The following is a 27,535-nucleotide window of genomic DNA, read 5'->3' on the forward strand; positions in this document are numbered from 1 at the left end:
TCGCCACTGCTAAGGATTAATATTTGTATAACTGTATTTATGTATTATGGTTTACTTCCAACTGTCTCCTGTTGACGCTTGAGAAGTTATTTCCTTGCAGTTTGGGCAACTGTGCATGGGGGTTGGTTCGTGTGTTCTGTGAATGTAAACGCAGTGTGTCGCTTGAAATTGGGTTCGACTATATTCTACGGTCTCATGACTGACCTTATCGTAAAGCTAGTATAAGCATGATCGCTACACTCATACACAAAACAGCATTTCATGTATGCATTGTTCATTTCCTAACAATTGTTTGTTATGCAAATGTAAATCAAGAGAACAAATGACAAAATTGTACATTTAATATACACTTGAATGTAGACACCCCAACAGATTACTTTAAAACCAATATAATGTCATGTAAGAAAGAAGGTTACCAAAACTTTGCAAAGCTGTCAGTACAATAATACTATCAATAGCACCTGCACCCAAAAAAAAAAAAAGAAAAAGTTCAAATTTACCAAACAACAGTAACCTCAACCAGCCACTACACATCAGTATTTCCATCCTCCTCCGAATGAGCCTTTTAAAATGGAAATTCTCAATATCATGGAGCTTTAGTGAAACCCATATGGCATGTAAACCGGAAACAGGTGAACAGAGGATCGTCTGTTAGCACCAAACAATAGTCACTGCCAAGACAGAAGTCCCAAAGGCAACATGTGCTTCATTGCATTAAAAGGTGAACTATATTAAAAGTCTGGCAACTTGATTTTTTGTAGGCAAATCAACAATGAAATGGTAATGCACCAATCGAGTACAACCGAGACATGACAAATCACTGACATAGGATAACCGAAAAATGTTGCCTCGTGCCAGTCAATTTACAAGGTTTAAGCACCTCGCAAACATGTCTACTGATGCTACTGTTTTTGTATTTAGGTACATAAATAAACCCAATTGCTTTAAAATTGAAGCACTGTAGTATTCTTGGATCAGGAGGGAAAGGTCTTGGTCCAGTGTGTCGTGGGGGGAGTCTGCATGAGAGCTACCAACTGAAAAGCAGAATACTGTTTTTGAAAGATAAAACAACAGGTGAAATGTACGATTTATTAATCAACTTTAACCAAAGAAATCTTTACCCCCTCATTCATCCATGTCCATGCCTTTGACTTCATCAGTTTGCCTCATCTGTGGAAAGACACACGTTACAAAGAGGGATATTGTAGACATGCATCATTGCAGTGGAGTATAGCAACCAATTCCACATCAACAAAAATTGCCCTCAAAAAATTATAGAATTAACATAAAATGACTAGACGGCACACTGAGCTAGTGGTTAGTACGCCTGCCTCACAGTCAAGAGGTTCTAAGTCCAAATCTGGGCTCAGTCCCTCTTAAGTGGAGTTGCGCGAGTTTACTAAGGGTACTCCAACTTCCTCCCACCTTCCAAAAGCATTCATTTTAGGTTTATTGAAGACTCCAAATTGTGCATTGGTGTAAATGTGTTTTGGCCTCTATATATATGTGTCTTTCAATTGACTGACAACCAGTCTCCGGCGCATTCCATCTCTCGCCCTAAGTCGGTTGGAATAGCCTGTCGCTCATCAAAATGGATGGATGGATAAAGCTCAAAAGCACACAAACTGTGACCTACAATACGGTGCATTTTGTATAATTTGCAGGTGATTTGGAGAGACTGCCTACGGCCCGTCGCACACCGAACGATGCAACCGAACACGACTTGGACCAGACCATCGCGAAAAAAATGACAGTTGGAGACTCACACTAGCACATTGAGTAATTTGATTTATGGAAACCCTGAACGGCAAGCCTGTAAAGGCTTTTGAAGCTGCGCATATGGTATATTGTATTTTAGCACCGAAATTAAACCATAAAAAGATAGAGTGACGGTTAAGGAAGAAGCGGGTTGCTACAGAGAGAGGATGTGGGTGAGAATGTGGGGATACATACGAAAATGTATTTTCTTTGTGTGTGAAATCTTATGTGCATTCTGATTGGCCGTAATCTGCGAATTGCTACATTGTGCAATGGCGAATCAAATTTTGAGTAAGTTAAATGAATTTGAAACTTTTATACTAAATCCATGTGAGAGAGTCACTCTATGGAGGTCTGAATAGCCAAAATGTAGGACCTTTAAGTTTGAAATCTTATTGCTTTTTCATCTCAAAATCATGAATGTAACATCATCATGACAGATTATAGAAGGCTTGATGAGGAAAATGAAACAAAATGATACAGTGGTAGAAATACATTGTCGTAAAGTACCTAGTATGTGAGAGATGGGTTGTAAAGATGTTTAAAAGGCACCATGGTTGTCTTTAGCAATGAAATAAGTATGCTACTGTTAAATCACCTCATCCAGCTCTCTCTTGGTTTCTTCCTCCATTTTCCGGATGTCATCCATGGAAAGATCAATCCATTTATCAATCAAGCAGAATAACTGTCTGTGGAAGTGAGTGAAAATACGCCTCTCAATCTGCAGAAGAGAGAACATTACAAGCACACAATTTGACACGGAAAATGCACGTGCATGCACACACGCACCTGTGTGGCAGTTCATCTATCAGCCCAATAGATGCTAATATGATTTCCAAACCTTTTGAATGGTGCTCTCCACCTTTGACTGCAGGCCAAACCACTGGAAGTTTACTGTGACTAGTTTATAGGCACACATATGTGGACAGCTAGGGTTGTCGAGAACTTCTTTCTGAAAACACAAAATGCAGAAAACCCCAAACTGTTTCATGACTCTTTCACTAAAATGCCATTATTCTTTCAATTGACAATGTATACCTTCCAGTCAGGACCCAGGGGCCCTCTTCCTGTTTTTTCTGACTTAAACTTGGCTGGATCCTGATCTTTTTTATAGTCCTTAAAAGAGAATGCATGTGCATTTTAACCACACAGTTATAGATGTCAAGCAACCAAAAAAGAACATTTTCTACTCCAAGTAGTCTGTGATGGAATCTGTGTAGCGCCAAGTTGTTTTTGTTTCTTAATCTCACCTTGTCGCTTACACATTTTCTGTCAGCAATATCAATGTTGATAACTTCAGTTTTTTCCCAATCACTTTTGTCGAGTCCATGTATCTGCAACAAGATGTAAAATGAAGACATGGTGGTAGTTCTTTTACTTTTCAAAAATACAAGTACATTGCAATAAATTACAATATCATTTATCCTAATAACATAGTTCCAAGTAATTTTTAACTTACTGTCACAATATCAATAAAAAATACCAATGTGCTTGCTAAAAAAATATATGTTTTTGTTCTATATGTAGATTATCAGTAGCCAGGTCATGGTAATCCACAAACGTTGAATCAGTGCAAATGGACTCCTCTTGTTTGTTGATTATTATTATTATTATTCCCCCCCACTGCTTTCCAAAAAACATTTCAAAAAAAATACTTCGGCAACTATGCAATTAGGCTAACAATATCATAGAAAACTTCATTTATTTAAGTAGTTCAATTCAGAAAGTGATATCATCATTAATATACAGGTACAGATTCATAAAACCTTTCTTCCAAAATGCAATCCGACCACCCTCCCATAAATACGCCTTCAGAGTCGGCAGACTCCAATCCATCCCGCCTCCCGTACAAAGAGCCTCATGTTCCTCCCCCCCGAGACGTACTCTGGGGACTTGGGTAAGTGCAGCAAATTCCTCCCTAATTTTCATTTTACAACTGTTAAGATACCCCACCGAACAATCCAAAGTCGCTTTTGTCAGCTAAGCAGCTAAGTGGGTAACCACGTTATAGCATAACTCCACTTCCGAATCCCTTCTCAATAAACCCTTCTCCACAAACTTCTTCAGCCTCCACCTGCTTCTGGGTCCAGTTAAAATTGATACCATCGTGTCGTGACAAATGTATGAAATTCACTTTCTGAATTGAACGACTAAAATAAATTAAAGTTTTCTATGATATTCACATTTATTGAGATCCACCTCTAAAACATTCAGGTGAAGGAATACATGGGTGTGTCTAGAGATATGTTAGCTAGATTAGATGGATGGATGGATAAACTATAAGACAACCCCAATACATTCCAATGTATATACTGCACATCTACGACTTAACAAGCAGATGACACGACTTACATTCTCCTGTTCTCCCATGTCCGGCTTGTGCCATGTCTCAACCTTAATTATGAATTTATCCTTCATGTATTCATTCTGGAAACATAGGGCACATACCATTGGGTCAGTCAAATTTCATGCGCTCTGTGAATTTACAGTTAACTTATAAGCATCTGTGTGTGCACTCAAGTGTCTAGCTACATTACTGCAGCATTTCATTTTTTTTGCCACTGTCGCCATCTTTCATAAACAAGTGTTTCAACCAAAGTACAAATAAAAAGGAAACTATTACTTACACTGAGAACTTTATCAGGGGTGTCCATGAGTAATGGATATAGTGGAGAGTAGAGACTTTTAGTTAATACATATTTCCATTCATAGAAGTCTATTTCATCCACCTTACCTTACAGACTATACATTTATGCTGCATCAAGTTATTTTTTGTAGTATTCATTCAATGGCACTCACTGGTTCTGCAGTAGGGATATGCATTCCAGGCCTTTTCATGAACCTCAAGAGAACCCTTTGGAGCAAGTACTTGCATGAGGCGTGGCACTTTACTGTAGGAGCAAACATTCATGTCATATGAAGGATTTTGTTTTGAATTGCAACTGGCTGCTAAAGTAAGCTCTAATTGGCAAGACAGTTCATTCAACTGGCAAGCCTATGTGGAGCAAAACAAAGTTAATAAAACCAGTGTACAATGGTACAGCATTTTAGGGTAGACACTCCAAACAATATCAAAGCCTTACATGATTCCACATATCAGGATATGGGAATTGATCTTGTGAATGGCACACATTTAAGCAATGGAATAAAATACAAATGGAAAGAAAACGTTTTCTCATTAGTGGGTCATTTTGGTTTGCTCCTGGTGGGCCAATGAATGTTCAGGTAGTTACGTGCAAAGTAACCTCTTTAGGTGGTAGACCTTGTGGGTAAACTGTCCCTTCTCCCCATCTTTCGCATAGGGCTCATTGACCAACACTTCAACGCCCTCTCCTCCACCGGTCTCATTCTTGCTGGCTTCTGCTACTGTATACAGCTGGCCCACTTGATACTGAAAAACAAGACAGTTTTATTTACTTGCTTTACTAAGTAACAACCAAAGAAAATCATGGATTATTTCATCAAATGTCACCAGACTCAATCAAGGCAATTTAAGGAATAAACCTCTAACATTATTAACTTCGTTGTAACTTTATGGACCACGAGTGAACATTTTCCCTTTAGACGACCAAGAAAACGACATTTAGAAATCAGCAAAGTAAGCGTTTTCTCCACTGCCCCTACACCCTCAACTCTTCCTCTCCACAGGCGACATAGGAAAGAGTGACTCCCATCACGCTTGTATTAATGGCTTGTTCAGACCTACATAACCCTAAAAAAACAGGCACAGGGGAAAAACTCATCTAACATCTGCCTGCTATACATTCTGGTCTCGTCATCCACTTGTGCATCATATCAGTGGTACATTTAGCCATTTAGGAAAGATTACAGTGGAAGGAAAAAAGTATGTGAACCAGTGATGTGCCAGAATTTCAGCCCCAGAAATGTTTCGGTCGAAAATAGCCCAAAAGTGCATTTTCTGTATTGGACCGAAATAACATATCACATGTTGATAACTGAGGCCTGGCACGTGCGAGTGGGAGAATCCTTTTTTGTTAAGAAGCAATGCTCTATAGAGCTTCGCTGAATATGCAGTTCAACTGATTGGGAGGTCACTTTATTACACACACCCTACACTCATGATTTGATAATGACATAGTGCAGTCAATCAACCATACATTTTAAATAAGCATAAATGTTAAATTACACATGCATTCAAACTACTAGTAACACAAACGCATTAGTCAAGATTAACGTCTTTTTTACTGTAATAATTCAAATTTGCATGTCGCAACGAATTATGGGAACCGTGTGGCTTTTCCGTCATCATGCTAGCAGCTACTAGCCCAAATGGAGCATACCTATTGTCACCCAAGCTTACTGCTTTCCGCTGTTTGCGGGTGGAATGCCTGTTACATGCTATTTTGCGTTGCTCCAGCTACCCATGAGCTACAGCTAAGTGCAGCTAAATACAGTGCCGAGCCGCGAGGCACACTGTCAACACAGCATGAGTCACTAATCATCGCCTCCATGACAGTGAATAAACTGCACTTTTTGACAAGTATCGTAATAAGTATGGACGAGACAGATAGGAACACCATGCTAATTGCTAAGCTATGACAGTCGCAAAACACCCAAATAAGTCATTAGTTGGTAGTCACATTAGTCTGGCAGGTTGATTCAATAAATACTTTAAAATAAATATTGAAGCCATAATTAACAATCATCAATGATTGTTGTAAAACTGAACAGTATGCCATACATAGTACATAATAATATATATATAACATTCATAATATACTGAAATAACTGTCCCACGGTAATGTTCTTGACATAATTTGGAAGTATGGAAATTCTAATTGTTCTGAAAGTGAATTTCTATAGGTTGGCAGCTATGCAGTCATAGCCATAAATGCAATTTTATTAATAATTGGCATCCATCAATTTTCTGTACCACTTATCCTCACTAGGGTCACGGGCGTGCTGGAGCCTATCCCAGCTATCTTTGGGCGAGAGCCGGGTTACACCCTGAACTGGTTGCCACCCAATCGCAGGGCACATACAAACAAACAACCATTCGCACTCACATTCACACCTACGGGCAATTTAGAGTTGTCAATTAACCTACCATGCATGTTTTTGGGATGTGGGAGGAAACCGGAGTGGCCGGGGAAAACCCATGCAGGCACGGGGAGAAAATGCACACTCCACACAGGCGGGGCCGGGGATTGAACCCCAGTCCTCAGAACTGTGAGGCAGACGCTCTAACCAGTCGCCCACAGTGCCGCCTTCTACATTCTTTCCTACTGCAAATGTGCATCTCATTGTCTCCGTGCACCACACTGCCTTCCAAGGTCAAGACATGCACAGCAGTTACTTTATATAACTCATTGGGTAATAAATGGGTCAGTTTTTCCCCATACCTACTGTAGCTAATTATCGTTCTATGTTTGAGTAATATCACTTTGATCAAGCCTTTTCTAACATTCCATACTAACAAATAAGTAAATTATGTGTGATTATTGCTGAAATCGGATCGGACCGCTATCGGTATCAACCAAAACTCAAGGCTGCAATATCGGTAAGTGAAAAAGTTGGCAGTTAATAACTCCAAGGATTCACTTACTTTTCTTCCCTGTCCTGTGAATGTTTGTTATGCTCTATAAAAATATTAACACAGTGTAATTGTTCGTGTGGTATTAGTTTATGCAGACTGTTTATTCTTGTGATTTAGAGAAAAATCTGACTCACTATGACCAATTTATGCATATAATTAAGAAACTTTTTTTATCCCACTGTTTGACTATCTTTCATCATTAATACAGACAAACAACATTTGAATGAAGAGGAGTTGTCCATGGTAGTTGACTTGGAACTTAGGAATGTCACTAGCTATGTATAACATGTATAACTCGAATGTTTTCTTTTCCACCTAAAGGATGTGATCCCAGCCTTTGTGAGATTTCAGGGCTGCCAGTTTACATTCAACTGCAATCAGCAAACAGGTCAAACTTGTTATCATTGGACTGAACACGTCGACTGCGCGCATTGGGCCATATTTACCCCCGTTGCTGTCTTCTTTTTAAACGGCTGGCTTGCATGCTGTCAAGTTGCCCTGATTTTCCCATGATGACTTCTTAAACACCCTCATGCGTACCGGGCGAACATGCACATGTCTGGAAACAGTAAGTCCCAGCCTTGGAACAATGAATCCCTGCAATTTATCATCACAGAGTACAGATACAGTAATCCTCCGCTATGTGACTGTTGTTGCTTTATTACAGATACAGATTTGTGCAATTACGTCTAGACTTTATACCGATTTTTATCGGCATCGGCCGATATTTAGCATTTTATCCTGATCGGGTAATTGGCTTTAATGTCATAATTTGCCATTGATCGGCTCCGCAAAAGACATTTACTCCGTGTCGTCACGTGCACAGTATATTTGAATCCAAAGGCTAGTTTATTTTTAGCCTTGTCGTGTCTTTTGACAGTACTGTAAATATCTGATGGCCAATGAAGTTATTTATTAAAAAAAAGACAAATTTGCTCTTTCATGATTGCACTGTCAGACTACTGCAATAAAATCTTGTATTCCGCATCCTGTTTTTTACGATCATTGGGATCATTTATCTTGTCAACTCAAGTGCGACCAGATACACTCGTTACCAGGCAACGACAACAAGAGTGGAGCATGCCAACTGTATTATAAGGACAAAATGGGGAAAAACCTGTGTTGGTGGTCACCGGTGCTCAGGACAGGAGAGGACGCTCGTTTAAGGCTTGCTTGAGGTATGTTGACATACTTTTAATACGCTACGGCTCGGCAATAAAATGTTATGTAGCCTAGTAAGCTAGCGGTACCACGCACGGTTGGACGTACACGTCGCTGTTCTGTCGAATCATGCTCTAAAGATTCGGTGTGGGTGAAGACATTTAATTACCAAAACAATGTGAAATTTTTATTTCCTGAAATGGTTCACCTCTTCAGTCTTAATGTCTTTAGTCCAGAGAAAAGAAATAGCTCAATTAACATTGGACAGACTGTTTTGCAATTATCAGAATTGACTAACAACATCCAACTTAACAGTCCTTTGATAAAATAAGTATGTATGAAAGTCTTTACCTCATCCACTGAAATGGGCAGGACGATTCGGCTAGGATAGAAACACAAATATCAGATATTAGAACATTGGAATACAACGGAAAACAAGATTTTCTATTTATTAAATGTCAACAAACACAATGTCTAAAATTTTCAAATCCTTCAATTTTCTTGGTCAAAGTCAATTTCCAATGATGGACATTGCCTGATATTTCCAAACAAGCCTTTAATCTAACTGTCTTCGAATTACTTTCCAACTACAGTAGATAAATTGAATGTACAGCATGCTAGAAATCTGACCTATAACACAGCAGAAACTGCAGAGACCAGCAAGAATGAACAGGCATTTGATGACTTGGTGTGTAAAGGCCAGAGGTGAGCGATCAGGGCCAGCAAGGCATTCTTAGCTGGTCTAAACACTATCAGAAGCACTGACCTATATTTAGAACCTAAATTATAATATTTGTTCCATGAAATTGTATTTATGCATTCCCAACAGTCTATTCTCTTAATTTAGTAGCGTTTTGCTTGCCTGCACTGCTTCCAGTAGTGGTATGTTAAAATTATTCGTCCAATCAGATATTTCAGCCTGATGTGTTGTGTGTGTAAAAATAAATTAAAGAAATTTAAAAAAAAAAAAAAAGTTATATTGCCCAGAACGAACAATGTTTCACATTGCCCTTAATATGGCTCCTAAGAAAATGAAGAGTAGAGGTGATTGTGCATTTAAAAAAAGCCCTGGAATGTGTCGCGGTTCCGTCTGGTGAGATCCCGGCGCTCGCCCCCCACCGCTGCCAGAGCTGCGGTGGGGGCAGGTCGTCAGGTGGATTGGCGGGCTCCTTGGTGGGCATCTGTGCCAATTGCGCTCCAGGGCGAGTTGGTTCTGGGGTTGGAATCGACTAATTCTGTTTCGAGCCATTTTAAATGGTTTTGGTTCACAGACTTGCCAAAAAAAAGGAAACGCACAAAGATTGGAAGTGAGCACAAAGTCAGGGAGCGCACTTGCGCAGAGATTGGAACGAGAGCACAAAGTCAGGGAACGCACACGCGAATATCATCATCGCAAGCAAAAAATATTTTCATTGAAAGTAAGAATTTTTATTTTTTTTTGCTTGAGCTAGATTATTTCTCTCAATGTCATACTTTTTGCTTGCAATTCAAAAGTTTTGTTTGATCTTTTTTGTTTGTTTGTTTGCGACTGAAAAAGTTTGATTCTTTTTGGTACGAATCTGATTCCATACTAAGTCCCCACTGAAGACCCAGGTACCAAATGTACAGCAACCAGTGCCGCTGGTAAAGGCTGAATAGCATTAGTGACATTTCAAAATGCACCCAAACTAATTAAAATAAATGTAGTCAGTATTTAAAATATCGACTCATTCATCTTTAGACCAAACTAGGGACTTAATCAGATCTCTGCTTTCATGTGATTTGAGACTGAACAAACTAAACAAGTTCCACAGAAACTAGAAGAGGAGGAAGAGGGACTGAACAAACAAATCAAGACTGTGATGTGACTAAAGACAAAGGCTTGGGTGTAAACCATGTACAGTAAACTGAGTGCGTTTGAGTCCCAATAGGAGCATTCCCATGCTCCTTGACACAATAGCTAATTAATTGCCACCTGTCGCTCACTTTCATGAGTGAAAGTTACAAATTTTGTATTTATTTTTTTCTCCTTTAAACCAACCTAAAGTTAAATATCACCAAGTAAACGTACAAAACGTTTGATAGAAAATCTACTTTTAAGACGAGGCATGCGTCTGCGCCTTTCAACGACAGCTCACTCCTGGATGTTAAGCCCACCAATAATGCTTTCATTCTTTGACTTGGCCGTCGTAACGCAACAACAAAAGTTACGCTGTCAATTATAATAGCAAAGTGAACAGCAAAACAATTCCGTCACCGCGCAACTCCATACAAAAGTTCAGCAATGTAATGTCCCCCTCTTCCCCGTTTCAACTCATTCAGTGCCAGTCGTCCCATGTTAACGTAGAGATATTAATTAAACACCCGTCAATGGCAGCGAATGCATGACGTCGCGGTGTCACGTGGTGCTGCTGACCTGGAACCCGTCGCGGCGGACGCTTCTTTTAGTCATTCAACTCGAGCTCGTTTCCAAACATTTTCAAAATAATAACCTTTAAAATTTCATTCGTCGCCAGTTTGAAACCACCGCAAATTACTCACAATTCTCGAATATGCATGTTGCCGCTGTCCGAACGAGAGAACGGGGGGGTGGTGGGGGGGGAAGAAAGCCCGAGCAGCTTCTTTTAAAGTGTTCAAAGTCGTCAATTCGCACGGTTCGCCTCTTCCAGGATAAAGAGAACCTCGAGCACTGAAGGGAGGGGCACACCCCCCCCCCCACCTACTTTCAGGTAACTCCGGTCCGTCGCCGGAAGTCTCTCCAAAAGCCATTTTCTCTTCGTGACGCAGGCTCACGCGTTGACTCATTTTAAAGGCGAAGTGCACAACGCTCAAGCGTCGCAAAAACCATCATCATCATCATCAACGGAGACGATGGCAAAATGCTCAAGGTGGCAAATCTCTTTCCGAGCTCCCACTTGGACCCGAGTCGGCAAACTTAACTCCTAATACAACTCAACGGCCACTCAGATTATCTGAGGCAAGAACAAAGAAAGTGCACTCGATAGCAATATAGGAGAGAAGGAAGGAAGGAAGGAAGGAAGGAAGGAAACAATGGCAACTTTTGGGCCACCCTGTAGATGTCAAATTATTATATATTTGACGTATTTTCTCAAAAATCCTCTTATGTAAATATCTCTCCTATTACACTTATTTTGTTCCTCTTTTACTCATATTTTTACACTTAACAATTTCCTGTTAATCTTTTATATTTGTTTTTAGCCTACACATTTCAAGTCTCTTCTCTTTCAATTCATTCGTTTTTCTGTTTCATAATTTTGTAATTCATAGTTGTGTGGCGCATGAATTCCAATTTATTCCATTACCCATTTTTATGTTGTCTACAATGAATGAATTTTCACATTTTCATCATAGCTTATTTCTTTCTTTCGTAACTTTAATGACAATTTGTTCTTATTCTACCAGATGGCACTGAGAATCTCTCTCATTTTGTATATTTTCCCCGTTTCTCAGTTCATCATGTATTTCCCCCCCCCCCCCTACCCCCACCCCCTACAAGTTATTCCTTTAATATCTAGATAGTCTGTGGCACTATTCACAACAATCTATTTTTCTGCTCTATGTTCAGCTTGGAGTGTGCAATTGATTACTTCAGCAATAAAGCATAAAGAAATTTGCTTTTAACTTTTCTCCAGGTCCACATTTTCCATACTCATGTTCACCTCCACACTGCCCAAAAGTCTGCTTTTTAAAAAAAAATAGACTGCAATATTGGTTCTGGTTTAATGGATGGAGCGTGCATTGTCCAACTAATATGGGAACGGTAGAGTCAGGTCCAACCGGTTTATTATGTCACAACCACTATCGATGTTCTTGAAATAACTTTACCGTGGTGTAAGTTGTTGCTCATCAGGTTTACCAATTGTACGGTCCAACACTTGTGTGAAATTTTGCCTCCCACTGCTCTAGTGATGTACTTCAACGATGCAGAAATGTGCATTACTGGTGTTTTAATTACACACTATACAAATTACACTGTATTCTTTGAATGGATTTTTTTTTTCATCAAGTTACAACATGATTTAAAAGGACAATGTATAGATTGTGATACAATAATAAAATAAAATATAATAACGTAAGAAAATTGGGGGGGGGGAATTGAAAACCTAAAAACAACTAAGAAGTTGAAATAAAAACATGTTCATACAAAATTTCCTGTCAACGGAGTAAAGAAAAAGGGGAAAAAAAAGAAAGCTTCAGCTCAGATTTCGATCATCACAAACATAACATGAAGCATCTTAAGGGAATATATGGCACCTTGATTGACAGTCACTGGACAAACAGTTCATCAATACATCAATCAGACTGCAAATTCATTAGCCTAGGAGGCTGTGATTAATCACATCAGACCAGAGAGGTGATGAAATCAAGAATAGATGGGGTGTCATTTATAACACGAAGGAAAAATGCAGTCATTCTCTCCATTGGGAGCAAATAGAGATTTTAGCTGACAACACATCACTCATTGTTTCAGTTCTCTTTGAAAACATAAGGGTGAAAGAAAATATAATGCAGTGACATGTGAAAAATTAACGTAGGACACACTGATCGTAGGACATTTTCTGTGCGCACAATGTATGACTAGTACAAAAGCTTGTTTGTGGATCTAAGCTGAGTATACTATTGGTTGAAATTTAAAAAAAAAAAAGTGTAACGTGCGCGCACTGTCTGGCCTGAACAAAACAATATATACTTTGAAAAACAAACAACCGAAAACAATGGCTATATTAACGTGTAAAATGAATTATTCTAAGTTGCTCTCTATTCTTAGATTTCTGTATCTGCATCTGCGAGAGCCTTAAAAGTACAAAATTATGTCAGTCGTCACATTCGCATAAATATCATGCATGCTGAACAAAAACCAGCGGGAAAGTCATCATTATGTTCACGTAAATATAGCCACTGAAATTTAAGTAAGTTTGCATACATTTATGAACTTAAGAAGGCCTCCAATCTGTCTAGATGGACATTCTTGAGCTGAGAGGCAAGACTCATATTGTGCCCTGCACATAAACCCAATGCTGCACATAAACGCAACGTAATGCTCATGCTATGAAATATATTCTTTTGCGCGTGTTTCTAAAAAAATATTCTGTCTTTCTGTTCCCATATTTCGATTTTTACATTATTTTGCGACATGCACCACCAGCCAGCAGCCGAGCATTGTTCTTGCCCCATACAGGGGCAAAACTATTCAGAAATACAGATCCGTTCTAGGGGTCTAAAGTGCATCGTGTGCCATTCGTTTCTCAGCGAGTCGTTCATGGGAAGCATCTAACGGGGGCCGAGGCTTGACTCTCAGCTCAGTCCGCTGTCATGAGGAGTCATTAGTGGACAGACGGACGGACGGATGGATGGATGGAAACAAAAGATGGAAGGGAGAGGGGTGCGACACACTTCTTCCATCATTTGTACATAACAAGAGGCACTCTTAGGGTGATGGCCATCTTTTGAAGTGCCTCGGTGAGTTAATGCCAGACAGAACACATCTTTGGATTGTCAACATAAGATATTTGCAGCTATTCTCATCCCTTTGGATTCTATTGCTCATATTCAGACGTCATTGTAAAATGTTCCCTTTGACTCTCTAGAGGTGAGTGTAAATGTATTGCTATCGCTTTTACACTTTGCTTTACAGTGAGGATCAAAACAAATGGAAAAGAAACCAAGGAAATATACAGTGTGTAAAGTGATTCCAGATTCTCCTCTTGCTGCATTTTATTGAACACATTGTAAAATTTCGAAATAGAGTACCGGAAAAATGTAAACGAATGTATGTTGCTTGACTGTGTGATTGGCTGGCAACTCACAGAGGCACTTATTGCTACAGCTAAGCCACACTAACAAATGACGTGGCAGTCCAGCGCCACACCACGCCTTTTACAGATTTTTCCTGTCTCCTTTTCTTAAACCTGACATGATTGTAACATATATAAGCAACAATGATTGAACAATATCCTGCAAAACATAAAAGAAAAAGAGCACATTTTTAAACTTGGATATAAGGTGGTGATACAAAGTACACAGACAGGGCAGTTTGAACGCAACGCAGCTAGCAGCCTGAGTCTCTAACATGCAGTGAAAACGTTTTCTTACGCTGCATGATGTCGGCGTGACTTAACTAACATATGTCCACCACCGTTTTGCTACCAATACTACTGTCTGTGTTTCCTTTTAATGCCCTCAAGTTCAAGTGCAAGAAAATATTACTTGAGCCACAACATCACTTTGCATGTCTATTATATGTGAAATTGGACTATGTCTTTTGTTATGTGAGAGCACACCAGTCCCGAAGCAGAAGTCCTCATGGTTATATATTTGTGTTGTGGCTTCAAAGCCCAGTACTCATTTACTCTTCTGGTAAATTTGCGCACTGGGGCTTTCCATTTAGGGTGCTGTTCCGATCTCTCATTAGAAGAACAGACTGAGCAGTAACAAGGCAGAGTATGATTTGGATAAAAATGGAAAAAGGTTGAAAGGGATGTCTTGTTACAGGCAGCGTTGCTTTCTGTCGCTGTTTACTGCTCACTTCAGTGATACATTTGTGCCGCCAGGGAACTTGAAATGACGTGCATGCTGTATGCATGTCTTTGCGTGTATCCAGTTTCTCACAGTGTTCAATGTCAGTGATGGTGAAACTGTGTGCAGTGGTGCAGGAAACACAGTTAGCCAGCAATGACCGTGTTTGTGATTGTGTGCATATTCAGGACACTGACAAACCCAGAGAGGCGCCACAGCAACAGTATGGAGTCCCTACAAGAGGCAAGCGACCTCTGCCACTCCCGTCTTGTCTCTTTTCTTCTCGTCATCTGTGTAGTTCATCTCACCAAGTCTCTGGAAGTCATCCTCATCTCAGCGCTTCCTCTCGGTCTAAACATAGGCCTCAATCTTGCTCCCGTTTTCCATCTTGACGTAAATCTTTGGGTCGTCATCGCGCTCGTCTCTGAGACGCTGCAGGTGTCGGCTGTGACACATCAGGTAGACGGGCAGACAAAATCCCAGCATGCTCAGCGCCAAGAGGCCCACGTTCACCTGAAGACGCATGAAGTTGAATCTGTCACACGTGCTATGGATTATACCGTGCTGAGGAGGAAAATCAACCGCCCTCTCTATTGATAATCATATATTTGTCCATGGGCTTGCTTGCTTACCCATAAGGGGTCTCCCTCCAGGGGTCCCACCATGGCCATGAATAGAGGCTGCTGCAGCAGGGCGAACAGAGCACTGATCAGAGATTGCATGCCTGTCAGGCTGCCAAATTGAGAAGAGGGGTACCTGCAGGGAAAGAACATCATAATAGTTTGTCTTTGAGGTATATGGGTACTAATGTTCGACGCAGACTATGAAGGTTTATCGTAAAACACAAATATGTGCATTTGGTTCATGGTTGTATTCTACCAGAGTGGCCCCAAACGACCCTGCCTTGAGACATGTGGCATATACTAAATTCACAGTGACACAGCCCAGGTCATAATGCCTGCCTTTTGTGACTCTACTTTCTACACTGGGTGCCAACGCAGGAGAAGAGAAGAAAACGAAATTCGTTCTCATCTCCTACTTCCTTGTTTTCCACCAATCACACATCATTCGGCACGACGTGCCTTTGAATCGCATTTTTATTTTCTGTGCTCTACTTTCTGCTCTGTGTCGAGGTCATCTTAAAACAGATTACGCTTGTTTACTCTCCGTTACATCCTTCGATTTTTCTGTATGCGGCCCTTGGAAGAAAAAGTTTGGGTACCCCTGGTATACAGTATCTCACCAATCTCAGTTCAACAGGCATCAAAGCATTAACTGTGCGTTTCACTTTTTCCTTGACTTTTGTGGCTTGTTGGCAACACTTATTCCAAAACAATGAAACAGCCTCAACAAGTGGTGTTAAAAGAAGAGCATGAGAAGACAACAACATACAATACACCAGACATTATGTGAAATAGGCAGACTTGCGCTATAAGGAATAAGACTGCGGAATCCAAAACACGGACATGCAGGTTCTTCCATGATATCATGTGTATTACAGGACTGAACATATCATACACTTACACGGCAGCGTAGAGGCCTCCAACTGCTGAATGGATGAAGCCTCTGACAATTGTGTGTAGGATGAAAGACAAAATCTGAAAACAAAATAAAATTACACATTTTCTATTAACGAGCAAGTCAGTTGCTGCAGTAGCTTCCATAAATCTAAACAAATACGGTTCAATGTGTATTTGATCCACTAGATGTCACTAAATCCCTATGATTTCAACACTGCGTGCATTCTCCAAAGGCGTTTGATGTGGTTGAGGTTCTTTCACACTAAGCTCATCCTTGTGTGCCTTTATGAACACTGGAACAAAAAAAAAACAAACAAAAAAAAAAACCCCATTCCCCAAATATTTCCCACTGTCTTGGTAAGATGGAAGTGGGCTCAGGGTGGTATTGTCCAACCCTTGATTGATTAACTGTGTCCGAACATTTTGTTCTTATAGTGTGCACAGCGCAACAAGCCCAGGATTAAAGTGGGTCAATTCTATTTACCATGGCGTCTGTGTGTGCGTACCTGAAGCGGGAGGCTGGGCATGATGCAAGTGACTCCAAAGCACACCAGGAGTAAGTTGGTGAAGATGAAGGCTCGGGTGGAATTGACTATCTTCTGAATCCTTTTGTCAGGCCGACGAGGCTGGCCAGGCTCCCTGATGGCGAACAATTAAGCAAGTTGGATTTTTAGTTATTTTTGTTGTTTCCAACCTGCTAGATACTGTATGTGTCTCGATTATATCTCACCTCACAGTACTCTTATCATTTTCGTCCTCACAGTCTTTCAGTCTCCAGTCCATGACGTAGCCAATCACCGGGGACGTCGCCAGACACAATAGCTGCAGTACGCCGAAGATGGACGTGTATGTGCTTACTGAGAGACAAACAACAGTGATATTAAAGTTAAAAATAAGTTTTGTGTTGTTAAAGCATAAAGAAGTGTAGATTTGTAGGTAAAAAGAGCAGATTCGGCTGACGTCGCAGGCCTTTTTAGGTTGTGACCTCATGTTTTTAGTCAGACGTACTTTCACAACATCAAGACGGCTGAGGAAGGGAACTGAAAAGCACTGGTGTTAGATTTTTGTAATGGTTGGCTGGAAGTCTCTTACCCACTTGCATCCTTTCCACTGCAACAGCAACAGGAAGGCAGCATGACAGGACAAGAGGAATGAGCAAGAGATGGACAGAAGTGCAAACAAGGAGGGGTGTTAACCAGAAGTTTAGAACAGTTTTGCTGGGTGAAAGAAGATTGTTAGGCGTTACAGTATCAGCATAAACCGTGTGAAGTGGTTAAAAACAAACATCCAGCACAAGAAATTCAAGCGGTGAGATGGCAAAAGGAGGAACACTACCAAGCTATGTGAAAGAACACGCGCGCGCACACACACACCCGTGCTGAGATCTCCCTCCGTCAGCGACTCCAGGATGGTGTTCATGGCGCCCATGTAGAAGATGAGGCGCAGTTGGGTGACACACATTGTGATGAGGCTCAGGAGGAAGATGGGGCTCAACACACTCTTCATGAACGTCTGATCTGCACGGGAAATGACAGCGAGATCACATCTGTCACCTTTAATATCTGGTGACAGCTCGAGTCTGACTCAAGTTGCTAGTAGTTCGAGTGGAGGTCTAGTTACATGTGACCTGACTGTACAGTAGACGTATAGAAATGGATGAACAGTGAAACTAAATCATAAACAGACACTAAATAATTTTCCGGATAAACTGATTGATATTAAAATTGTCCATATTTCCCATTTTTGCATAATCCTACTGTCTTTGTGTCTACACAATAATGCTGCTTTATTGCCTCTTGACAATTCCAAAAAGCCTTACACCCGCTGAGTGGATTTGCTAAAAATGAGTTCAAAATCAATTCCACGGTCCATTTGGTACAAAAGGGACAAAGAGGGAAAATACCAAATCCAACCAGCCGACCTACACACCCCACTGGGAGTCCCTGACCCTCAAAAAAGTGGGAAAGCCAAAGGGCCTGGGAGTGAGCTGGATTGACTGCTGTAAGCAGGAGGTAACAGCAGCATTTGTGTTGATGTAGGCCAGAGGTAAAAGGGGATTTCAGAGGAACATTACGTACTAGTGTGTCCAATTATTTTGTATAGATCAAGGTCAGGCCTCAAAGGTTTATAAATCTGAGGTGGGTCTGTGATTTTTCACTCACTTCATTGCATTAACTGCTTCTCCAATGCTTATGTTCCACTGTGGAATGTTGTTTATGCATCAATCAATTGATGACCACAATGTATCACAATGGGCATCCTCCAGTTGTTTATGATTCTGTAATCAGTTTACAATAATATGCTCCCTAAATAAAGTTACTTTACTGAGCATGTCTGAACTCAAGTACAGTGAACCCTCCTCCGCCCCATTCACAAATTCACCTATTTGCAAAACCTTACCTCAGCTATTTACAAAAAAAAAAAATAACTCACTATTTGCATATTTTTGTGCTCTTTTGGACATGCCCTAAAATGCCACAAGATGGCACCAAAGCCCTGGCTAATAGGAAAGCAGTAATTGGTATCAGGAAAATATTGAAGTGATAAATCTCAACTGAGTTATAGAAATCTTTGTATGTCAGGGAGGAACAAAATTGATTCTGGGTTGTTAGTCTAAGTGCATTTTTTCCAAAATCAAAAAATCTGTAAGCAATTTATTTTTACGCATAAAGTAAGATGAGTTTGAAATGATATTTAACTGTTTTGAGATCATATTCTGTGGTATATTTATGGTTTAACGAACTGCTTTGAGATCACACTTTGTGGTTTATTTATGGTTTAGACTACAATTTGTTTGTTTGTTCATTTACACAAAGCTGGCACACGTGGTTCATTCACAGTTCAGAATGTGTTTCGTGTGCATACGCTCTTCGATGGATTTTGAAATGCTGACGAAGGGCACATCACAATTACTTGGACTGTTTCAGTGCCGACTGAAAGGTCACAGCACAAGGAATGCTTATTTTGTTGAACTGTAAAAGTGCCTCTTGTCAACCTAAAGACACCAAGTACACGGTTGGGGATTTCATTCATTTCTTACATGGCTCCTCAGCTGCTTATTTAAAAAAATTATAATAAATTGAGACAACTTTAACATGAAGTATTTCTGTAAATCCATCCATTTTCTGTACTACTTGTTCTCATGACCATTGGTAAGCTGGAGCCGAACCAAGCTGACTTAGGGCGAGAGAAGTGGTTATACCCTGGACTGGTCACCAGCCAATCAGAGGGCACATGGAGACAAACAACCATCCACACTCTCAAACCTAAGAGTATTCTCGTCTTCTTTTGTCACAAATTAATTTCTAACAAATTCCACAACTGTAGACTTACCACCTTGTGGCGGCTTGCACGTCACCTGCAGGTCGACGGTGGACAGGCACATCTTGCTGGCGTCCTGTGATGTGAGGTCTTTGGACGGCTGGTGTTGCGGCTTCGCTGAGTTGCTCACACTCAGACGGCGCCCCACGGTGGTCACCTGCCGGTAAAACTGCTTCCCTGTGATTTTGTGGTCAAATCCCAGCCAGCTAAACTTGATCTTCACTCTGTGGGAGGGAGTTGTGTAAATACGAGAATGTCAAAGATGATGACCAACAATAGTATTTAACTGGATCGGGGGCGATAAAGATAAGAAAAAAAAGAGAAACAACAGATTCAGTTGAATAGAAGCAAAGACAGTGAATTTTGTAGTTTTAAAGTCTTTCCTGTCTTGAGGCCTTGGCAGAATTGCACTGAGATTAAATGTGCAGATGAGTAGGGGCATGTAATGTCTATGTTATGGTGCATGTGTGCGTGGAAATGGATCAAAGCTAGTGTGGGCACAGGTACAACACAGTATTTAGAGTCATTCAAATATTAGATTAATAACTACTGTGAGAGGGTTACAATAGCTGCAGTAACATGGAACCAGGCCTTGTTTTCACAAATTGGTCTCACATGGATATGTTCAGAGAGATTTGGTTTCTTACGTGAAGTCCATGTCCTCTGGGCCAGGAAAGGGCTCCAGAGGCCAGTTGATGAAGCAGTTAAGGAAGACCAGACAGGCGCAACCGGCCCAAACCAGCAAGATGGAGATGAAAGTAGCACCCAGGTCATAGATCACCTAAACGCAGGGAGACAATGGAACATTAATAGTAATGATATAAATCTAAAAACGGGCGATACATCTCAATCTAATGAGATGCAAAGCAAGAGTAATTTCTGATATATTTACCATTAATGGAACACATGTTGCTTTAACACTACACTGCATGATACTGTCTGCTTAAATGAATACCTCTCTGACTATGTCGAGGAAAAATTTAACATTATTATCTTAATAAAGGCAGAATTGTAGCTACAGCTCTTGTCTTCTTCTTTTCCTTTCGGCTTGTCCCGTTAGGGGTCGCCACAGCGCGTCATCCTTTTCCATGAGAGCCTATCTCCTGCATCCTCCTCTCGAACACCAACTGCCATCATGTCTTCCCTCACGACATCCATCAACCTTCTCTTTGGTCTTCCTCTAGCTCTCTTGCCTGGCAGCTCCATCCTCATCATCCTTCTACCAATATACTCACTCTCTCTCCTCTGGACGTGTCCAAACCATTGAAGTCTGCTCTCTCTAACTTTGTCTCCAAAACATCGAACCTTGGCTGTCCCTCTGATGAGCTCATTTCTAATTTTATCCAACCTGGTCACTCCGAGAGCGAACCTCAACATCTTCATTTCCGCCACCTCCAGCTCTGCTTCCTGTTTTCTCTTCAGTGCCACTGTCTCTAATCCATACATCATGGCTGGCCTCACCACTGTTTTATAAACTTTGCCCTTCATCCTAGCAGAGACTCTTCTGTCACATAACACACCTGACACCTTCCTCCACCCGTTCCAACCTGCTTGGACCCGTTTCTTCACTTCCTGACCACACTCACCATTGCTCTGGACGGTTGACCCCAAGTATTTAAAGTCCTCTACCCTTGCCATCTCTTCTCCCTGTAGCCTCATTCTTCCCCCACCACCCCTCTCATTCATGCACATATATTCTGTTTTACTTCGGCTAATCTTCATTCCTCTTCTTTCCAGTGCATGCCTCCATCTTTCTAACTGTTCCTCCAGCTGCTCCCTGCTTTCACTGCAGATCACAATGTCATCTGCAAACATCATGGTCCACGGGGATTCCAGTCTAACCTCATCTGTCAGCCTATCCATCACCACTGCAAAAAGGAAGGGGCTCAGGGCTGATCCCTGATGCAGTCCCACGTCCACCTTAAATTCTTCTGTCACACCGACAGCACACCTAACCGCTGTTCTGCTGCCCTCGTACATGTCCTGTATTATTCTAACATACTTCTCTGCCACTCCAGACTTCCGCATGCAGTACCACAGTTCCTCTCTGGGTACTCTGTCATAGGCTTTCTCTAGATCTACAAAGACACAATGTAGCTCCTTCTGACCTTCTCTGTACTTTTCCATCAACATCCTCAAGGCAAATAATGCATCTGTGGTACTCTTTCTAGGCATGAAACCATACTGTTGCTCGCAAATACTCACTTCTGTCCTGAGTCTAGCCTCCACTACTCTTTCCCATAACTTCATTGTGTGGCTCATCAACTTTATTCCTCTATAGTTGCCACAGCTCTGCACATCACCTTTGTTCTTAAAAATGGGCACCAGTACACTTTTCCTCCATTCCTCAGGCATCTTCTCACGCACTAGAATTCTATTGAACAAGCTGGTCAAAAACTCCACAGCCACCTCTCCTAGATGCTTCCATACCTCCACAGGAATGTCATCAGGACCAACTGCCTTTCCATTTTTCATTCTCTTTAATGCCTTTCTAACTTCCCCCTTACTAATCATTGCCACTTCCTGGTCCACCACACTTGCCTCTTCTACTCTCCCTTCTCTCTCATTTTCCTCATTCATCAACTCCTCGAAGTATTCTTTCCATCTACCTAGCACACTGCTGGCACCAGTCAACATATTTCCATCTCTATCCTTAATCACCCTAACCTGCTGCACATCCTTCCCATCTCTATCCCTCTGTCTGGCCAGCCTGTATAGATCCTTTTCTCCTTCTTTAGTGTCCAACCTGCCATACATGTCATCATATGCCTCTTGTTTTGCCTTTGCCACCTCTACCTTTGCCCTGTGTCGCATCTCAATGTATTCCTTTCGCCTCTCCTCGGTCCTCTCAGTGTCCCACTTCTTCTTAGCTAACCGTTTTCCTTGTATGATTTCCTGTACTGTGAGGTTCCACCACCAAGTCTCCTTCTCTCCTTTCCTGCCAGAAGATACACCAAGTACTCTCCTGCCTGCTTCTCTGATCACCTTGGCTGCAGTGGTCCAGTCTTCTGGAAGCTCTTCCCGTCCACCGAGAGCCTGTATCACCTCTTCCCGAAAAGCTGCACAACACTCGTCCTGTCTCAGCTTCCACCACATGGTTCTCTTCTCTGCCTTTGTCTTCCTAATTTTCCTCCCCACCACCAGAGTCATCTTACACACCACCATCCTATGCTGTCTAGCCACACTCTCCCCTACCACTACCTTACAGTTGGTAACCTCCTTCAGATTACATCGTCTGCACAAGATGTAATCCACCTGTGTGCTTCTACCTCCGCTCTTGTAGGTCACCCTATGTTCGTGCCTCTTCTGGAAAAAAGTGTTCACTACAGCCATTTGCATCCTTGTTGCAAAGTCTACCACCATCTGTCCCTCCAAGTTCCTTTCCTGGATACCGTACTTACCCATCACTTCTTCATCACCCTTATTACCTTCACCAACATGTCCATTACAATCTGCACCAATTACGACTCTCTCTCTGTCTGGGATGCTCAGAACTACATCATCTAGCTCCTTCCAGAATTTCTCTTTCACCTCTAGGTCACATCCTACCTGTGGGGCATAGCCACTAATCACATTACACATAACACCCTCAATTTCAAATTTCAGCCTCATCACTCGATCTGATACTCTTTTCACCTCCAAGACATTCTTAGCCAACTCTTCTTTTAAAATAACCCCGACTCCATTTCTCTTCCCATCTACACCATGGTAAAATAATTTAAACCCTCCCCCTAAACCTCTAGCCTTACTGCCTTTCCACCTGGTCTCCTGGACACACAATATATCAACCTTTCTCCTAATCATCATGTCAACCAACTCCCGAGATTTTCCTGTCATAGTCCCAACATTCAAAGTCCCCACATTCAGTTCTAGGCTCTGTGTTTTCCTCTTCTCTTTCTGCCGAAGAACCCGCTTTCCACCTCTTCTTCTTCTTTGACTTCGACTTCGACCCACAGTAGCTGAATTTCCAACAGCGCCCTGCAGGTTGACGGTGCCGGTGGCGGACGTTGTTAACCCGGGCCACGACCGATCCGGTATGGAATTCTTTGGATGAACGCTCATATTTGTTTGGCAAGGTTTTAAGCCGGATGCCCTTCCTGACGCAACCCTCTGCATTTATCCGGGCTTGGGACCGGCCTACAGTTTGCACTGACTTGTGCCCCCCATAGGGCTGCATTGTAGCTACAGCTCTTGTAATGGATCCAATTCGATTGTACAGGTGTTCGGTGACAGCCGTAGTTACCTTGATCCCAGGGAAAGTAACAGCAGAGGAGGCGTAGGATCCGATCATCAGGGCGATGAAGGTCGACCTGAGGTCTCCGAACATGTTGGGAAGCTGACAATAAAAAAGCACAGCAGAAAACATCATTAATAAGCATCTAAAGGAAGGGGGGAAGTAGAGTAAAGCTGAGAAGAGCATGTGTTGAACTTTGTTTAAATGACATTTGTCATTTTACAGAGATACATTTAATAGTAGTAGAGGCTACAATAGCTCCAACGCAGTAAATAGTTGGGAAGTGATTGAATGAAAACACTGGACAATTGGATTCAATCCCCTTGGATCAAAGTGAAGCACTGCCGTTATGGCATCATTCCAGATCCTTAGTGATTGCATGAGGTGGTTATTTGTTTTTGAAGCTGAACTCACTGACTTGAGACTGACCTGTTGCAACCTGAGTGTCATTTCCCCTGAAAACTACACACAAAAACACATCAGCAAACACGTCCTGCTGCTTAACATCATTTACCAGTTGAGGGCACATCCCTGTTAAGTATGCACTGTGTTGTACAATAACATTTCTTGCCTTGTTTTTCTTCCAGCATTTGAATCACAACAGAGAGACTCTTTGGTCTTGCATAATGGCCCTCTGCACACACTGTTCTTATTGAAAGCGTGATTCACTGTATACAGCCCTCTTGAAGACATCAATAACACATTCCAGCTGTAGCATAGAAGATGGTGGGACAGGCAGGTACAAGCACGGTCTTAGTTGAAGAACACTTATGGATCATAAATAGCAAAACTGTTGTCAAACAGCTCCCTGAACTAGTTCTTTTATTGCCATCTAGCATTTATTTTCATCACACGAGGTGCAGTTTGTCACATCACATCACTCCACAGATTACTTAGATGATACAGATAACTTCCAAAATATTAATGGCCCTAAATATCTCTAAAGCGCTTCCTCTGTAGAGGAATCCAGTTATGAGGGGACAACACACTCACACTGGGATAAGATACACAACCTTTGGCCCAGTTGGTGGAGAGGACACACAAACAAGCTGCTCGGCATGTGTGCAGCTCAGCCTACTTGAGGTGGTCGACATGATTACTCAAGACCAACACATCAAGAGAAAAGGAGTTCAGATATGACCAATGAGGTGCTCTTACTTCCTCATTGTTCTGTTTGTCACATTTCTATCCAGTCTACTGCGTGGTTCTAATTGGGATTGCACGACTTGGACCCACATTGGTCAGATGAGGGGGAGAAAATGTTCCCATTATTGTGTTGTTTGTTGGCTTAGGTCATCAATACAGTTGTTGCTATAGCGATGTCATATGGGGACATATTGTTCGCTGCCATTTACAGCTGTTGAATTCAAATATCCATGTTAACATGGAGGCCTGGCAGTGAATGAGTTAAGAAAGTGTATTCTCTGAAATTACACGCCCCTGAAGTCTTTGGAATTTGGAATTCCATGAAATGTTATGGAAAAATATGCCTCTGAAAATCCAACATATTTCAAGAGACCTCAGTGTAATTCAGTTGAGTGAGATTCAAAGGATTAACCGGAGTGTTTTTTTTGTTTGTTTGTTTAGTTATTTTTAGGTTTTTTTGGGACACCTTTTCCATAGGACTATGCATTACACATTACAAAGACTTCTTTTTACATGTGTGAAACAGTTAAGCTTGGTAAAATGTTACTTTAAAATGTCTAAAACATTTTATGACAGTTTGACCCTGGACCAGGTATTCCCATTTTCTCTTAGATAACTGTGTGCAAATCTGCAGTCAGGCAGCTTCCTGGAATAGATTGTACAGTGTGTACTGTCACAAGTAACTTCATTAGAATAAACAAGAAAACAGAAAAAAAAATCTCTTACATATACGACTATACATAGGCTATACTTGAACTCAACATTTTATTCTGAGACTGTGCACAACAAACTAGCTGAAAAAGAAAAGAAAAAGACTTAAAAAAAAAATTGGTTTTATTTGAAATCTGCCTTTTAAATGTCATTGTTAACCTGTGTGTCCTACCCTACTATTTACTGTTTTATTTTGTCAAAATGAGTGTAGGGAGAAAGGTCAACACAACGACATAACTAATGGCCCAATACGTTTGCACTTGTATGGTACTGTATATGAGCGTAATGCATCCAATTGACACTCAGTTGGATACTCCAGACATTAGTGCAGATACAAAGCAACTAGTTCATTTCATTTCAAGGAAGTCCTGTTGCCACTGTCAGTTAATACGCAGAGGGAGTAAGTGGGCGAAGACAACAAAATCACATGAGTGGAGCTAGGGCCGAGCCAAAAAAGAAAGAAAAAAAAAAAAGTGTTGGTGTTGCAGCATGTCCAGACCAGATTCCACTCCTTGTGATGTGTGACCGAGTACGTTTGCCACCTCATCTCTTTCACAGGCTGTAAAAGAAACGAGGTGGTGCCCAGAGTTTTTTTGGATTACTGGGTGTGAGTCATAGTCAGGTGATGACACCACCGCTTCCAAAATCACATCTCCAACTGATTGAATGTCCGAATCACTAAAGAAGGAAGTTGAGATGTGGACCTGTAGTGCAGTGTGAGAATAAATTTAAATGCACAAAATCATTACATATGACAGTATTGTCAGTCTAACAGTTACAATGAAATTGAAGGCGCATTCTGTTAAGGTGCTGTAAAAAAAGCCAAAAAGCAAAAAAGCAGCAAGCTTCACATTGACAAAAACGAATCAATTCAAATATAGAGAGGAATGGCCACACACTATGCGAGGAGCTCAACACTAAAACACAACCATCTCTCCTGTCTTGCGTGCACATTTCACTTGATTACACTCATGAATCTCATTTGTAGGCCAAATAGATACCACATTGTGCACCTCACATGCAAATGGAGACAGCGTAGATAAGCGGCCATCCCTGTGTAGCTTTTTTTTTTTGTTAGCTTTGTGGTCACAGTGTATCCAAGCAGAGAGTGGAAGTGGACACGCTGATGGACTCAGTGTTTGGACAGCCATGTAAAGTCTATTTTAGTTCCTCAAAAGTCACATGTAGATAGTATCACGGTTCGATGGCTGGGTTTGGTTAGTGTCAGGTGCAGATGGGCATCGGCTCTCATAAAAAGCTCACCGCGCCACACAAGTATTTAGAAAAATCTCTCCCAACACCAATGGTATTTTTGTATTTTGTATTATCTTTGTCAACATAACATAAATTTGCAGGCTGCCCAGAGCAACAACAACTACAAATATGACCATTTTATCAAAACGTCTGAAAGTTAGGGAAAATAACAAAAAACAATTGCGAAATGAGGAAAAATTAAATCATACATTTTATGAAAAATCAAACATAAAATCAGCAAAAAAACTAAGATTGACTTGTGCCTAGTCCAAGGTATACCCAGTCTACCAACCCAAGTAAGAGCCCCACAAAATGGATAAGTGGGCCAAACAACTTGGACAAAAGAGTCCAAATCAC

The 27,535-nt window shown here is 41.2% G+C and overlaps 2 protein-coding genes and 1 long non-coding RNA gene across 7 annotated transcripts in view; 1 reads left to right on the plus strand and 2 right to left on the minus strand.

Annotated features, from left to right (window-relative positions):
• Window positions 1–323: 323 nt before the first annotated feature.
• Window positions 324–11,214, minus strand: LOC133481978 (phosphatidylinositol transfer protein alpha isoform-like). Of its 4 annotated transcripts, none has more exons than XM_061781429.1 (12): window positions 10,997–11,214; window positions 8,828–8,858; window positions 5,004–5,149; window positions 4,558–4,649; window positions 4,386–4,393; window positions 4,111–4,185; window positions 3,009–3,092; window positions 2,797–2,874; window positions 2,600–2,710; window positions 2,357–2,479; window positions 1,122–1,170; window positions 324–1,016 (listed from the first exon to the last, which is right to left on the minus strand). In XM_061781429.1, exons 1-11 carry the CDS (start codon window positions 11,011–11,013, stop codon window positions 1,126–1,128), a joined length of 810 nt encoding a protein of 269 aa, XP_061637413.1. In that variant the 5' UTR covers window positions 11,014–11,214; the 3' UTR covers window positions 324–1,016; window positions 1,122–1,125. The 4 variants fall into 4 exon arrangements, with proteins under 4 accessions (XP_061637413.1, XP_061637411.1, XP_061637410.1 ...); XM_061781427.1 differs by having other exon boundaries at window positions 324–1,049; window positions 10,997–11,213; XM_061781426.1 differs by having other exon boundaries at window positions 324–1,034; window positions 10,997–11,210.
• On the plus strand, window positions 7,703–17,083 carry LOC133481980 (uncharacterized). Its single transcript, XR_009789659.1, has 3 exons — window positions 7,703–7,883; window positions 8,349–8,493; window positions 16,948–17,083. It is a non-coding gene; the product is annotated as an uncharacterized LOC133481980 (long non-coding RNA).
• The window catches only part of LOC133481974 (large neutral amino acids transporter small subunit 4-like), a 28,017-nt gene continuing 12,888 nt past the window's right edge, over window positions 12,407–27,535 (minus strand). Inside the window, exons 6-15 of one of the 2 annotated variants that reach the window (XM_061781415.1) lie at window positions 24,077–24,169; window positions 20,481–20,614; window positions 19,846–20,057; window positions 17,886–18,029; window positions 17,605–17,622; window positions 17,243–17,369; window positions 17,019–17,151; window positions 16,517–16,590; window positions 15,625–15,748; window positions 12,407–15,505 (exon numbers count right to left, since the gene is read on the minus strand). In XM_061781415.1, coding sequence (XP_061637399.1) covers window positions 15,344–15,505; window positions 15,625–15,748; window positions 16,517–16,590; window positions 17,019–17,151; window positions 17,243–17,369; window positions 17,605–17,622; window positions 17,886–18,029; window positions 19,846–20,057; window positions 20,481–20,614; window positions 24,077–24,169 — 1,221 coding nt within the window. In that variant the 3' untranslated portion in view covers window positions 12,407–15,343. The remainder of the gene's footprint in view (window positions 15,506–15,624; window positions 15,749–16,516; window positions 16,591–17,018; window positions 17,152–17,242; window positions 17,370–17,604; window positions 17,623–17,885; window positions 18,030–19,845; window positions 20,058–20,480; window positions 20,615–24,076; window positions 24,170–27,535) is intronic. The other variant, XM_061781416.1, reaches the window with a different exon arrangement.

The sequence above is a fragment of the Phyllopteryx taeniolatus genome, chromosome 8 (assembly GCF_024500385.1).
Source record: "Phyllopteryx taeniolatus isolate TA_2022b chromosome 8, UOR_Ptae_1.2, whole genome shotgun sequence".
Taxonomy (NCBI): Eukaryota; Metazoa; Chordata; class Actinopteri; order Syngnathiformes; family Syngnathidae; genus Phyllopteryx; species Phyllopteryx taeniolatus.